The following is a 14144-nucleotide window of genomic DNA, read 5'->3' on the forward strand; positions in this document are numbered from 1 at the left end:
AGCAACCTTGAGAGAGAGAAGTTAACAGAATGCGGGAACAAGCTTATGGGGTAACTGCTGTGGGAAAGGAAGGGCAGCAGGGAGAGAGAAGCTGTGGGAGTGCGGCTATCTATTTTCTATATGGTATAGGGGAGGATTGGAAATTATATTGTCCCATATTGGCTAACCCTTACAGAAATGCTTAAGTGCATCAAAATGCACATTCTTTTGTTGTTTTAAACAATATCGAGGTAAATTTCCATCTCTGTACTATCATCCATTTCCAGAACCTGCTCACTTGTCCCACCAACCCATGCAGTAAAGCCTGAAATGTGTGCTCTCCCACTAGGAGGATGGACACTGCTGGTGCTGATCAAAATCTATGTCTCCTATCCAATTAAAAAGTAAATTGCAAACTAGCGAGCAGCATCCCTGGGAATTGTGTGGCTACGATCTGCTCTGAATTAGAATCAAAGAATAAAGACTGAAAGAACTGCACATGCAGAATCACAGAACTGAGGGTCACTCATCCCAAAACGTTAACTCTTGATTTCTCTCCACAGATGCTGCCAGACCTGCTGAGTTTTTCTGTTCTCCTGTATAGCATCAAAGAATGATAGGCTGATGTGGATGAATGCTGACATAGACCAGTTCAGCAGTTGACCGAATGGTCTGTTCAGTGCTTTAAATTGATGCAACTTCATGTTGCTGCCTCACAGAAACAGGTCATTCAGTCCAGCCCATTCTTTGAAACAGTTTCCGATTTGACCCATTCCCCTCCTTCTCCATAGCTCTGCAAACTTCTCTCCTTCGAGAATTTATCCAATTCTCCTTCTGAAGGCATGTCTGAACCTGCTTCTCACGGTTCCCAGTGAATTCCAGGCGATAACAATGGGCTGTGAGTAATAAAACTCCCTTCATCTCCTCTCTTTTGCCAGTGAATGCCAACCTGCTTAGATATGCCTCACAATAAGGCAGTTTGCTATTCACAAAATACAAACAATCTCGGCTAGAGATAGATTGCATCACTGTAACCCGGCAATGATTCAACTTGATTTGAAAGGCATCATTTGATTTGAAAGCATGTCTTTTGACCTTTAGACTTGCTACAAGTATTTTTTGACTTTCTGAAACAAAGTCCGATTAATAACAGCACCGTGTAAGCGTCAAGACCCTTGAAAATATCTGGGTGGCACTGCAGGCTTAACTGTCCATAGACACTCTGAAAGTATACTAAAAATCTGAAATAAAAGTAGAAAATGCTGGTAATACAAAAGATTTCAACCAACACCTCCAAACCAAGAGTTTTTAAGGTTGAATTACATTTGAGACATAGCATAGTCACAGACCATTGAGTACATATCAGTATTTATGCTCCACTCTAGCCTCCTTATATGTTTACTCGTCTAAAACAATCATCACAGTTATCTCATCTCTTCTCCTTTACACGCATGTATAGCTTTACCTTAAATGCATTAAACCCTTTTGCTTCAACCGTTCCCTGTGGTAGTGAGTTCCATGTTTTTTGGGTAAAGACGTTTTAACTACCTTCTATGGATTACCTCTGACACCTTCCCAGAAGACAAAGCAGTCTCTCTCACAGTAGCACAGAATTGGTAAGGCACAGGAGGCCATTCAGCCTGTCGTGTCTGCATCAGTTCTATTACTTAGTGCCAATTTCCTCCTTTTCTATCCACATATGATTTCAAGGGGCTGTCTGTTAGGTTACCTCTCATCTTTCCCTTTTTGCCCAAAGGAGAAAAGAGACTGCAGTGCGTTATTCCTTTCTTGATGTATACACCCATGTATTTCTGATAGTATTTTTGTAAATCTTCTCTGCATCCTCTCCAGTGCCTTAATATCCCTTTTTGTAACATTCAGACAAGAACTGTAGTCAGGGTACTCTGGGTCTATTTGAGGTTTGAGGCAGGTTTTGCCTGATTTCCTTACTTTCAATTCTAACTCCTTACAAATAGATCTTAGCATCTGGTTTGCTTTGCCAAGTTCTGGTGCAACTTTTAGTGACTTATATATTTGTACTCTGAGATCCATCAGCTCCATTCCTCCATTTAGACTTGCACTTTCCAAGTGATAAGTAACACCCAATCCATCCTCCAGAAATGTATAACCTTGCATGTACTGGCATTGAACTTCATTTGCCAATTATTTGCTGGTGTTGGATGTTCATTCATGCACCCTTGTAATCTATGTAGTCCTCCTGGGTTTTGACAAGCTCCACCCTTCCCACTGCCAAACCACTCTAATTTAGTTAGATTCCTTGGATGTGACAGTCCGAATAATGCGGGTTACATAGACCTCATGTATTGCTTCAGAGCCTTTCTATAAGCCAAACTGGTAGATCTGACTGTACAGCAGCCATGCAGTGCTACGACTAATCGTAGTCCAGAACTGAAAATGGTTAGACCTGGACCATTGAGCTTTTGCATACATCTGTTCACTCCAAAAAGGAGAGTGATGAGAATATTTAAAATAGCAACGCTTCAACAGAGCTACACATCATATGAGCAAGGTCCAGGTCTCCAATGGACGATCTGCCTTTTCAAAATTTGCTTAGTTCACATCTCTCTCTTCCTTCGGTTTAGGAGAAAACAAAGAAGGTTCTGTGAATAGTCTAATACCGAAGAAAAGACAAAAAAGAACCTTTGGGTGATACTGGGATGAAGACGGATGGACTCGGCATTTCAATACAAAACAGGTTCAACAGCGTTCGTTTTTGGTCAGTCCTTATTGTCAATTCCACAGTGGAGCCGGTGACAGCAGATATACGGCCTGCTAGTCCGTGTGCTGGGTGGCAATGTGCGTATAACTGCAATATATACAGGGGAAAATAGCAGGTTAAATAAAAGGGCCAGCACAGCGACAACGGGCCAAATAGTCAGCTAGCCAGCTTTGAGGGCTGAGTGCGGCCATCATGAATACTTTAGCTTGTTGACCCACTTGTTTTGTTTCCAACACTGCCGTGTGCATTTTCCTGTGCTGTTTCTAGACCAAAGGGAAAGTAAATATGAATTATGCCAGGCAAGGTACAAAGTTACCATTTTCAAGAGGATCTTTACTATTGCAAGAAAGAGACAGAAAAAAGAAATCCTTGGGTGATACTGGGACGAAGACAGATGGACTCGGCATTTCAATACAAAATAGGTTCAACAGCGTTCGTTTTTGGTCAGTCCTTACGGTCAATCCCACAGTGACATGGTGGAGCCGGCGACAGCAGATATACGGCCTGCTAGTCCGTGTGCTGGGTGGCAATGTGTCCTGCAATATGTACAGACACTTTACAAGGGAATCATTGTCGGAAATGCTCAGAACCACAAATACTGTTTGGGGTTTTACAAGAAACAGCGTCGGAGCTGCTAAATAGGTTGGTTACATGACACTGCAAGCTCCCCTTCCCCCACCTTCTAATTTCCAAGGCATCTTTGCAGCTTTTTGTTTGGCGTGTGTGTGTGTGCGTGTGTGTGTGTGTTCGTTCATTTAATCTTGACTAAAACTTGACAGAAGGCTGCGACAGCACCTTGCCAAAGCTCTACCTCTGCCTGGCGAAGAGGTTTCTGAAGGCGTTGTTGTAGTTCTTGTTGAAGGCGGTGTAAATCAGAGGGTTGAAGAAGGAGTTGGAGTAGCCCAGCCAGAGAAAGATACTTTTCCAGATCGGGGGAACGTCACACGAGCACAGGGGGTTGATGAGTTCAGTGATGAAGAACGGGATCCAGCACAGCACAAAGACCCCGATGAGGATACCGACCATCAGCGCTGCTTTCTTCTCCTTCTGCTCCCGCCAGGTATCGCCATCAGTCTGGAATGTTACAGTGGCGTGCCGCACGGTGAACACCATGTGAGGCTGCTGGCTCGCCTCTTTCACCTGATGGGAGGACATGCCTGTGAGTAGCAGGTCTCCAATAGACTTTCACACATTTTAAACACACAATTGTTGCTGGTCATTAAAGCATGGCATGACAGCATTTTAACTGGACAGAAGTTAAGACAACAAAACATTGTAATGGTATCCCTTCCACTATCTCCTTTCTCTCCCCTTTCCATTCTTTTTCACTCTGTTTCTTTTTTTATTTTATCTCCTACCCATGCCTTTGTTTCCCCAATCTTCGATTAGCTGCAAAATCACATTTGACACATTCTCTCATTTCTTTCTTTTCCCCTTCCTATCATACGTTTCCCCTTCCCTCACACATTCCCCCTCTTCCCCTCACACATTAACCCCCTTTCCCCTCACACATTCCCATTTTCCCCACAAATGTTCCTCACACATTCCCCCTCTTCCCCTCACACATTAACCTCCTTTCCCCTTCTTCCCCTCACATTTTCCGTCTTCCCCTCACACATTCCCACTTTCCCCTCAAATGTTTACCTCTTTCCCCTCACACGTCCCACTCCTTCCCCTCACATGTTCCCCCATTCCCCTTAATCATCCCTTGCGTTCCGTCACATATATCCTCCTTCCCCTCACACATCCCCATCTTCTTCTCACATTTTTCCCCTTCCCCTCACATTATCTCCTGCACTTTTCCCCCGCATCTTCATCCTCTCGCCAATCATTTTCTCTCAATCTCTTCACTGCTTCTCTTTCTTTCTTTCTCTCTCTCGTTTTCTGTTTTGATCTGGTATGGTATTCTCTCTCTATGTTTCTCTTTCTTTGTCATTGTTTTTTTTTCTCCCTCTTACCCCCTCTTCATATTGAGGATTCTCTCTATTTACTGTGTGCTTGTTCTCTTTTGGGTTTATTCTATGATTTTAACATTAATTCCAACTGTTTTCCTCTCCCTGCCTGTGCTCTCTTGTTTCTTCCCTGCCAGTTTTTTCTCTCTCTCTCTCTCTATTTCTCCATGATTATGGTCCCTATTTTCTTGTTTTTTTTTCCTTTAATTCTATCAATTGGTTTTTTTGCTCTTTTAGAATTGCTCTCCATGCATCTGTGCTGTCTCTGCCCTCTACTGTTTCCTGGTCTCTCCCTTCTTTTTGCAGTGTTACTGCTCCTGAGCATTCTCACTCTCTCACTGCTCACTATATCACTTTCCACTCTGCTGGTACCGTCTGACAATAAATCTTCCTCTTCACAGAATCATCAAATGGTTACAGTGCAGAACGAGACAATTCGACCCATCTTGTGCGCATCTCTTCCGTCGTCAGTTTATCTCGTGATGTTGCCCCCTGCCATCTCTTTCTTTCCCCGGGATTTATCTCTTTCTCTTGAAATGCTTCTTTCCCTTTCCTTCTTTCCTTAGGTTCTTTTGCTCTCTCTCTCTCTTTCTCTCTGTCTCACATATGTTTCCTCAGGTCTTTTCTCTTGCTCACTCACTTTCCCTAAGATATCCCTCACTGTTTCACAGGAATGGCTCTCTCCATATCCCGAGATCTCTCTCTTTCCCTGAGGTTCTCTCTCTCTCTCTCTCTCTTTCCCTCCAGTGTCTTTCTCCCTCTTTCAATGTTATCTCTTTCTCTCTCTCTCTCTCTGTCTTTCTGAAATCACTCTCTCTCCTCTTCTGGTCCCTTTCTTTCTATTTCTGTGGCCATATTTCTCTCTCACGCACACAGTACACATTTTCTCTGTGGTCCCTCTCTCTCCCTCGAATCTCTGTCTTTTTTCCCATGGCACCCTATTCTCTCTCACACACACACATACACATATACATACACACTTTCCTTGGGATATTGCTCTTTCTGTGGCAAATCTTGCGCTCTCTTTCTCAGATCACTGACTGCCCCCTCTGGCGTCTTTCTCTTTGTGTGGCATTTCTCTCTCTCTCACACACACACACAAACACACTTTCCTGGGGGTCTCTCTCTCTCCCCCTGAGGTCTCTGTCCTCTGGTCTCTTTCTGTCTTCCTGGGATGTCTTTCTCACTCACTTTCCCTGAGAAGTCCCTTCTACTTTCACCCTACGGAATGTCTCTCTCTCTCTCTCTGTCTGCACTATTTTTCTCCTTTGTTTCACTGTCTACTGACCTCATTTTTATGAAAACATGCCTCTGTCTTTTTCTGGGTGTGAGTTTGATCGCCGAGCTGGAAGCTGTTTTCAGACGTTTCGTCACCGTTCTAGGTAACATCATCAGTGAGCCTCCGGTGAAGCGCTGGTGTTATGTCCACTGGGACATAACACCAGCGCTTCGTCGGAGGCTCACTGATGATGTTACCTAGAATGGTGACGAAACGTCTGAAAACGAACCTTCCAGCTCAGCGAGCAAACTCACATCCAGAACCTCAACCTGAGCTACAAATCTTCTCAAAACTCGTGTCTTTTTCTCTCATGCCCCTGGGCTCAATCCAAGGTTGCCTACCTGTGTCTCCTAACCCTACCACAACAAATCCGGAGGGTGAGGCTGGTGGTGGTGGGGTGCGGGTGGGGAGAACAGAGGGAATTACCTGTACCACTTGGGGCATCGGGCTAACGGTGTTGGCTTTGCGGGATCCGATACGGAACTTGGCAGCTTTGTAGATCTTCCAGTAGACGAACAGCACCACGCAGAGGGGCAAGTAGAAAGCTCCAAAGGTGGAGAAGATGGTGTAGGAGGGCTCCTGGCTGACCTGGCAGCGGCCATCCCCCTCCGAGTAGGCGTTGCCTCCCCAGCCGAATAGCGGCGAGAGGGAGATGACGGCGGACAGAGCCCAGGTCAGGCCTATCATGAGGTTGGAGAGACGGCGGCGCGCCTGCACCGTGTACTCGAGGTGCCGGCTGATGGACCAGTACCGGTCCAGGGCGATGGCGGTCACGTTCCAGATGCTGGCCGTGCAGCACAGCACGTCCAGGCTGACCCAGAGCTGGCAGAGCGGGCGGCCCAGGCGCCAGCGGCGGCCGTGCAGTTCGTGCACCAGGCTCAGCGGCATCACCAGGGCCGCAACCAGCATGTCCGACACCGCCATGGAAGCCACCAGGTTGTGCGGGACCCGGTGGAAAGCCCGCACCCTCAGGATGGTGAGCAGCACCAGGCCGTTCCACAGCAACGTGGCCAGCACCAGGCCGGCCAGCAGCGTCAGTGCCAAAATGCTGAAGACTGACACCCCTCCCTGGGACAGCTGCCCCTCACCCGGGCCCGAACTCCTGTTACCCCACTGCAGGGTGCTGCTGCTGTTGGATAAATCCATTAGTCTCTTCTGATTCCACCCCCTGGCAATGAGGGGAGATGGGTCCCACTTTAATGCCCCTCACTCACTGAACCGCCCCTCCCCCGGGGTGGGTGAGCTCCGAATCCAGCCCCACTCGAGCTTTCCATTTCTGGGGCGACAGTGCCAGCGAACGAGCCCGGGCTCAACAAGGAGAGGAGCAGCCGTGCACTAGGACCCGGGGAACGCTGCAAAAACTCGGCAGCATCTGTGGACAGACACAGAGAGAGAGAGAGAGAGTCATCGCTTCCAGTCACTGTGACCGCTCCAGAACCGTTTCTCCAGGGTTTTTACTCAGGTTCACCGCGTCCGAAACCTGTTGTAACTTTTAATCGAATTAGCTCGTAAAAAGGAGCAGGTCACCCACTGCAAACAAGGGGGTGGGGGTGCAGGTCACCCACTGCAAACAAGGGGGAGGGCGCGCAGGTTACCCACTGCAAACAAGGGGGGGCAGGTCACCCACTGCAAACAAGGTGGGGGGAAGGTCACCCACTGCAAACAAGGGGGGGCAGGTCACCCACTGCAAACGGGAGGTGGGCAGGTCACCCACTGCAAACAAGGGGGGGCAGGTCACCCACTGCAAACAAGGGGGGGCAGGTCACCCACTGCAAACGGGAGGTGGGCAGGTCACCCACTGCAAACAAGTGGGGGGGGGGGCGCAGGTCACCCACTGCAAACAAGGGGGGGGAAGGTCACCCACTGCAAACAAGGGGGGGGGGCAGGTCACTCACTGCAAACAAGGGACTCGCAGGTCACCCACTGCAAACAAGGCGGGGGGGGGGCAGGTCACCCACTGCAAACAAGGGACTCGCAGGTCACCCACTGCAAACAAGGCGGGGGGGGGCAGGTCACCCACTGCAAACAAGGGACTCGCAGGTCACCCACTGCAAACAAGGCGGGGGGGGGCAGGTCACCCACTGCAAACAAGGGACTCGCAGGTCACCCACTGCAAACAAGGGACTCGCAGGTCACCCACTGCAAACAAGGCGCCGGGGGGCAGGTCACCCACTGCAAACAAGGGACTCGCAGGTCACCCACTGCAAACAAGGCGCGGGGGGCAGGTCACCCACTGCAAACGGGAGGTGGGCAGGTCACCCACTGCAAACAAGGCGGGGGGCAGGTCACCCACTGCAAACAGGGAGGGGGGGGTGGCAGGTCACCCACTGCAACCGGGGACAGTGAGGCAGATCAGTTACAATCACCGAAATATAAAGGTCATACAGACACACATGCCAAAGCGTTTCATTTGAAAATTCAATCGACTTCCGTTTGGTTGATTTCTAAAAGGCCACCACCGAATCACACAAAAGCGCCAGAAACATCTTCTAATCAGACAGTGATAGGGAGCCAGCATCCACCTTGTCCTGTGGGCTCTTCAGTAGCGCTGCTGTCAGTGTCACCGTCTCCTCCTGCACCTCTTCAACATCTTCTGTCCCGGCTCCGAAAGGGAAAGCGGAGGGCAAAGATGCCAGAAGATCTGACCAGGGGCATGAAAGAGCTGCTTTCTAAACCTGCCCTTGCATAGCGCTCTCACCTCCTTCCCCCTCCATAACTCCTCTGCTCACAAGCTGGGGCCGGGAAGCTCAGTAACTCCGCGTTATTCGTCACTCCGAGCCGCCACCCTCTGATTGACCAGCCATCCAGGGAGAGAGAGTCAGACAAGTGTGTGTGTGTGTGTGAGAGAGAGAGAGAAAGGAGGCTGGGTCTGGATTTAAAGGCATCTCCTCAACATCGGGCAGTCCTTTCCCAAATCTCCCTGCTCTGCCTGCAGGGGCTCTTTAACTGCATACCCTCTCCTGATAAAGCTGACAGCAGCTCAACAGAAAGGCTTATAAAAAGACCCCGCTTTAATCGGGAGTGTCACTCGTCAGCGTTAAAGCCCACCACAGTCCAGGTAAAAGGTAATTTTTTTTTAAAAAATCAATAAAGCAAGTTTCGGAAACAATAAAACTGTAGAAGGGTCACTGGACCCAAAAAGTTAACTGATTTCTCTCGACAGGTACTGCTGGAAGTGCTGAGTTTTTCCAGCAATTTCTGTTTCTGATTTCCAGCATCTGCAGTTATTTCGTTTTGTTTTCAGAGAAATAAATCAATTCTGTTCATTTATGTGTCTGCCCTCTTGTTCTCAGGACACGAGGGCAGGCTCAGAGGAACATTGCAGGGCTTTGTGGAGGGGGTGGTAGTGCCTCTAGCTTGACCCAGAAGGCCCGGGTTCGAGTCCCTTTCTGTCCCGGGGAAGCGACCTAACACGTTCAAGTAGGTTTTTCAAAAAAAAAATACGGAACCAAGAATAAAACAGGTGCTAAAGAAATTCAGCGGGTCTGGCAGCATCTGTTGACCGAGATGGAATCCAGTGCTTCCCTCAGTTTGGGCCGAATGGTCTATCTGACTGAAAAAGGGGTTTAAATCCCATCAGTGGGCATCAGGATATTTTGTTTAGTGATAAGAACTAGGAACCTGAGCACTTTGACACAGAAATACTGCTCCGCCTCGTTATTTGCTTGAAATTATTTCCTACATTAGGAGGGGGATGTTGCTGTGTGGAGATTTGTTGGAGATTTCCTCTGGTACAGGACGAAGGCAGTTGTGTGCACATGTAGATAGATATATCTACCTTTTAAATAAATTTCTTGCTGGGATTTTAGTCTCCGGTTCACTTCTCTCTCACACCGATTCTGCAGCCTGATGCTGCTCACACTTTAAACTCGAATTACAATTCTGCTGCCCGTAGATCTTCATTCCTGCAATACCAGGTAGAGCATGGCTGATTAAAAATAAATCAAAACATTTCCTCCCCGCCCTTATTTGCAAACATCGTGTGTAATTCCCCCGCGGTTGACACGGTTTCGCTCTCCATCACCCCACCCCACCCATGCCACCGTTTGATTCTTTTTCCCGTTCGACCGAGCGGTTGGTTGGTGGAGATCTGAGATATTCAGACTGGCCTGTAGCTCACCCTGCACGCCGTGGTGTACCGGCTGGTGAAAGCCGTGGGCTTTCTGCACCTTCTATTCAACTGAATCGTATCATTTATTGTCATGTGTAAAAAGTGTACGTACGTGAAGCCATTCACAGTAACTTAAGAGTAAGACGAGTTTTTAAAAAAAACTGGAGGGGGCAACTTTCCGCTGCCGGAGTCCCAAGTCCCTCTGCCCCGGTTCCTTCTGCCACCCTCGGAACCTGAGCCAGTGCAACGAGTAACACGGTGTGCATGTAGAATTACCAGGAATGGGGAGCAACGTCTGGATAGCTAGATAGAGCCAAACCGCACAGAGGGAGACCATTCTGCTGCTGTTGTCTCTCCTGTCTCATTGAAAAAGCTTTTGTCTAGTTAGTCGCATTCACTTGAAAATTGTTGCCTTTCCCATGGCCAGCCTCTCCTTTGATCATCGACTCCCTACAGTGTGGAAGCAGGCCATTCAGCCCACTGACTCCATATTGGCCCTCCAAAGAACATTCGTCCCAGACCCACCCCTCCACCCTCTATCCCTGTATTTCCCATGGTTCACCTACCCAACCTACACATCCCTGAACACTTTGGGCAATTAAGCATGGCCAATCCGCCTTAACCTGCACATCTTTGGACTGTGGGAGGAAACCAGATCACCCGGAGGAAACACACACAGACACGGGGAGAATGTGCAAACTCCACACAGATAGTAGCCTAAGTCTGGAAGTGAACTCGTGTCCCTGGTGCTATGAGGCAGCATTGCTAAATAATGAGCCACCATACCACCCAATAAGTCTATGAGACCTACTACGATCTCTCATAAAACTCAGAACTTGTCTGCCTGCACTGTTTCAGCTGAAGGAGCACATCCATCAGGGGCATTGGTTGCTTATTAGGTGGGCAGTGCCAAGCACACACAAAGATATAAAATGAAACAAAGCACTGCACATGCTGAAGATCTGAAGCAAAAACAGAAATTGTTGGTGAAACTCAGGAGGTCTTGCAGCATCTGTGGGAGGAAAGCAGAGTTAATGTTTTGAGTTCAGGCACCTTCTTCAGAACTGACAGTAGATAGGGAAATATGGTATTTAAACTGGTGAGAGGTGGGCTGGGTTGGGGGAAGGGGACAGGATATGATGGATAGGTGGTGATGGACCCCAGAAAGAGAGAGAGAGAGAGGGAATGGTGGGGTACATAGTGGATGAGAGATAATGCTTGTGTGGATGCTGATGATAGAGTCAGAGTAGCTGTGCATCAGAGAGAAAGAAACAGCTCTGGGGAATGGGTAGCCCAGGAACAAAGCTACCTGGGCTGGTGACAGATGTGATGGGATTGATGATGATGGGAAGAAGTGGGAGTGGAGCCATAACAAAGCATCTCCATAAACAAAAGATTATTCCTCCCAGTAAAAAGCAATGGCAGGGAATAGTTCGATTAAAAATGTGGGAGGATAATCGATGCCAGTCACTTCCAGCAAGGTGTTCTGTTGATTGGAATAATGCAAGACCCACCTCCACTCGAGCCATATCTTGTGATACCATGATATGCATTTACAGGTTATTCCAGGCCAGTCACCTCATTACACGTCCATCCTCTTTATCCCTTTGTTCCACATATAACACCATCACATGTTTTCATTTCATCTCCAACACAAACAAAAGCACATTGCTGAAGAAACTTAGCAGCTCTGGCAGCATCTGCAGAGAGAAAGCAGAGTTAACATTTCAGGTCCAATGACCTTTCTTCACAACTGTTCTAACATGTTCTAATGGAAGGTCGTTGATCTGAAATGTTAACACTATTTTCTCCACGTAACGTCACAAAGTTTTGCTCTTGATGAATCATTGTATCAGTGTGTTCATAGAATGCTTTATAATTGCTCACCGTGTAAAGGCATCACTGGCTAGGTCAGCATTTATTGCCCACCCCTAATTAGAGTCATAAAGATGTACAGCGTGAAATAGCCCTTTTGCTACAACTCGTCCATGCTGAACAGATATCCGATATTAATCTAGTCCCATTAGGCCCATATCCCTCTAAACCCTTCCTATTCATGTACCCATCCAGATGCCTTTTAAATGTTGTAATTATATCAGCCTCTACCACTTCCTCTGGCAGCTCATTCCAAACAGGCACCACTCTCTGTGTGAAAATTTTGCCCCTTAGCTCCCATTTTAATCTTTCCCCTCTCATCTTAAACTTATACCTCTACTTTTGGGCTCTCCTACCCTGGGGAAAAGACTTTGGCCATTCACCCTATCCATGCCCCTCATGAGTTTATAAGGTCACCCGTCAGCCTCCGACACACCAGGGAAAGTAGGTCCAGCTTGTCAGCGTCTCCCTATAACTGAAACCCTGCAACCCTGGCAACATTCTTGTAGATCTTTTCTGAATCCTTTCAAGTTTCACAACACCCTATCTACAGCAGGGAGACCAGAACTATATGCAGTATTCCAAAAATGGAGTAACCAATGTTCTGTACAGCCACAACATGAGCACCCAACTCCTATACTCAATGCACTGATCAATAAAGGCAAGCATACCAAACACTTTCTTCACTATTCTGTCTAGCTGCAACTCCAGTTTGAGGGGACTATGAACGTGCACCTTTGTTCTCTTTGTTTAGCAGCAATCCACAGAGTGCCCTGCAGAAAAGTGGTAGTGTACATTGTGAACTGCTGCATTCCTGGAATTTCTGGACACCTATAGTGCTGTTAGGGTGAGCCTTCTGGGATTTTGGCACATTGACAGTGAAGGAAGTTGCAGGTTTTCACGTGTCTGCTGCCCTCGGCTTCCAGACGATAGAGGTCGCAGGTTTGGAAGCTGCTGTCTGAGGAGCCTTGGAGAGTGAATGGTAAGTTATCATACGAGAAAATGCAGCAGCTAATTTGTGTATAGACAGGGGTCACAAACAGCAGTGAAAGAAATGATTCGATTTTATTTAATGACTCCTGTATACAGGGATGATTGTTGACCAAGATACTGGGAAATATGGGTGTTACAGTGCCTCATTGGTTAACACTGCAGCCTCACAGCGTCAGGGACCTGGCTTCGATTCCAGCCTCAGGTGACTGTTTGTGTGGAGTTTGCACATTCTCCCCATGTCTGCATGAGTTCCCTCTGGGTGCTCCGGTTACCTCCCACACTCCAAAGATGTGCAGGCTAGGTGGATTGGCCACATTAAATTGCCCGCAGTGTTCAGGGATATGTTGATTAGGTGTGTTATAGGGGGATGGGTCTGGGTGGGATGGTCTGAGGGTCAGCATGGACTTGTTGGGCCAAAGGGCCTGTTTCCACACTGTAGGGATTCTGTAGCTTTTCTGTAAGGTACCATATGATCTTCCTTGCTTACCTCCATCCCAGCCTTTGACTATTTTATTATTTCAAAGGTGAGACCTCCAACAATATAGCTGTCCTCAGTGCCAATATGAACGATCTGCTAATGTGATCTAGTCAAGTCTGTGTAGGGACTTAAACACATAAGCTTCTGATCCAAATGATACAAAAACACAGGAAGATGAGAAATAAGGATAGGGATAGATCATAGAGCCATTGAAACCTGCACCACCATCCAATATGATCATGGGTTTCAGACCCACTTTCTTGCCCATACCCCTTGATATTTGCATGTGGGTCTATCCTGCCCTGAGCAAATATTCAATCAATCTTCAACCTTCAGGGATAGAGAATTCCTTAGGTTCACAACCCTTTGAGTGGAGGAATCTGGCCTCCTAAACTATGATGGTAGAATCCCTACATTGACTTTCTGAAGGCCATTCCCATAATCCCGCAATTCTCACAGCCAACCTGCGCATCTTTGGGAGGGAATCAGAGCAAACCCCATACAGTCAGCCGAGGAGTAGAATCAAACCCGGGTCCCTAAGCGCTGGGAGGCAGCAGTGCTAATCACTGTGCCACCCTAGGTTGGTAGAATAACCACTGAAACCACCAAAGACCCAGACCCATCGGGGATGAAATCTTCGATAAAGAGGCAGGCACCAAAGCCTCGGGGAACGAACATCCAGACCCACTGCCCTGCTGCTGCAGCAAGCCCTTTCCATCAGCTTCTTCCACGTCAGC

General features: G+C 47.7%; 1 protein-coding gene across 2 annotated transcripts; it reads right to left on the reverse strand.

Annotated features, from left to right (window-relative positions):
* Nucleotides 1-3031: 3031 nt before the first annotated feature.
* On the reverse strand, nt 3032-8927 carry htr5ab (5-hydroxytryptamine (serotonin) receptor 5A, genome duplicate b). Of its 2 annotated transcripts, none has more exons than XM_048522185.2 (3): nt 8649-8927; nt 6377-7322; nt 3032-3859 (listed from the first exon to the last, which is right to left on the reverse strand). In XM_048522185.2, exons 2-3 carry the CDS (start codon nt 7094-7096, stop codon nt 3527-3529), a joined length of 1053 nt encoding a protein of 350 aa, XP_048378142.1. In that variant the 5' UTR covers nt 7097-7322; nt 8649-8927; the 3' UTR covers nt 3032-3526. The 2 variants fall into 2 exon arrangements, with proteins under 2 accessions (XP_048378142.1, XP_048378137.1); XM_048522180.2 differs by having other exon boundaries at nt 8473-8927.
* Between the last annotated feature and the right edge of the window lie 5217 nt (nt 8928-14144).

This window comes from Stegostoma tigrinum, chromosome 2, assembly GCF_030684315.1.
Source record: "Stegostoma tigrinum isolate sSteTig4 chromosome 2, sSteTig4.hap1, whole genome shotgun sequence".
Taxonomy (NCBI): domain Eukaryota; kingdom Metazoa; phylum Chordata; class Chondrichthyes; order Orectolobiformes; family Stegostomatidae; genus Stegostoma; species Stegostoma tigrinum.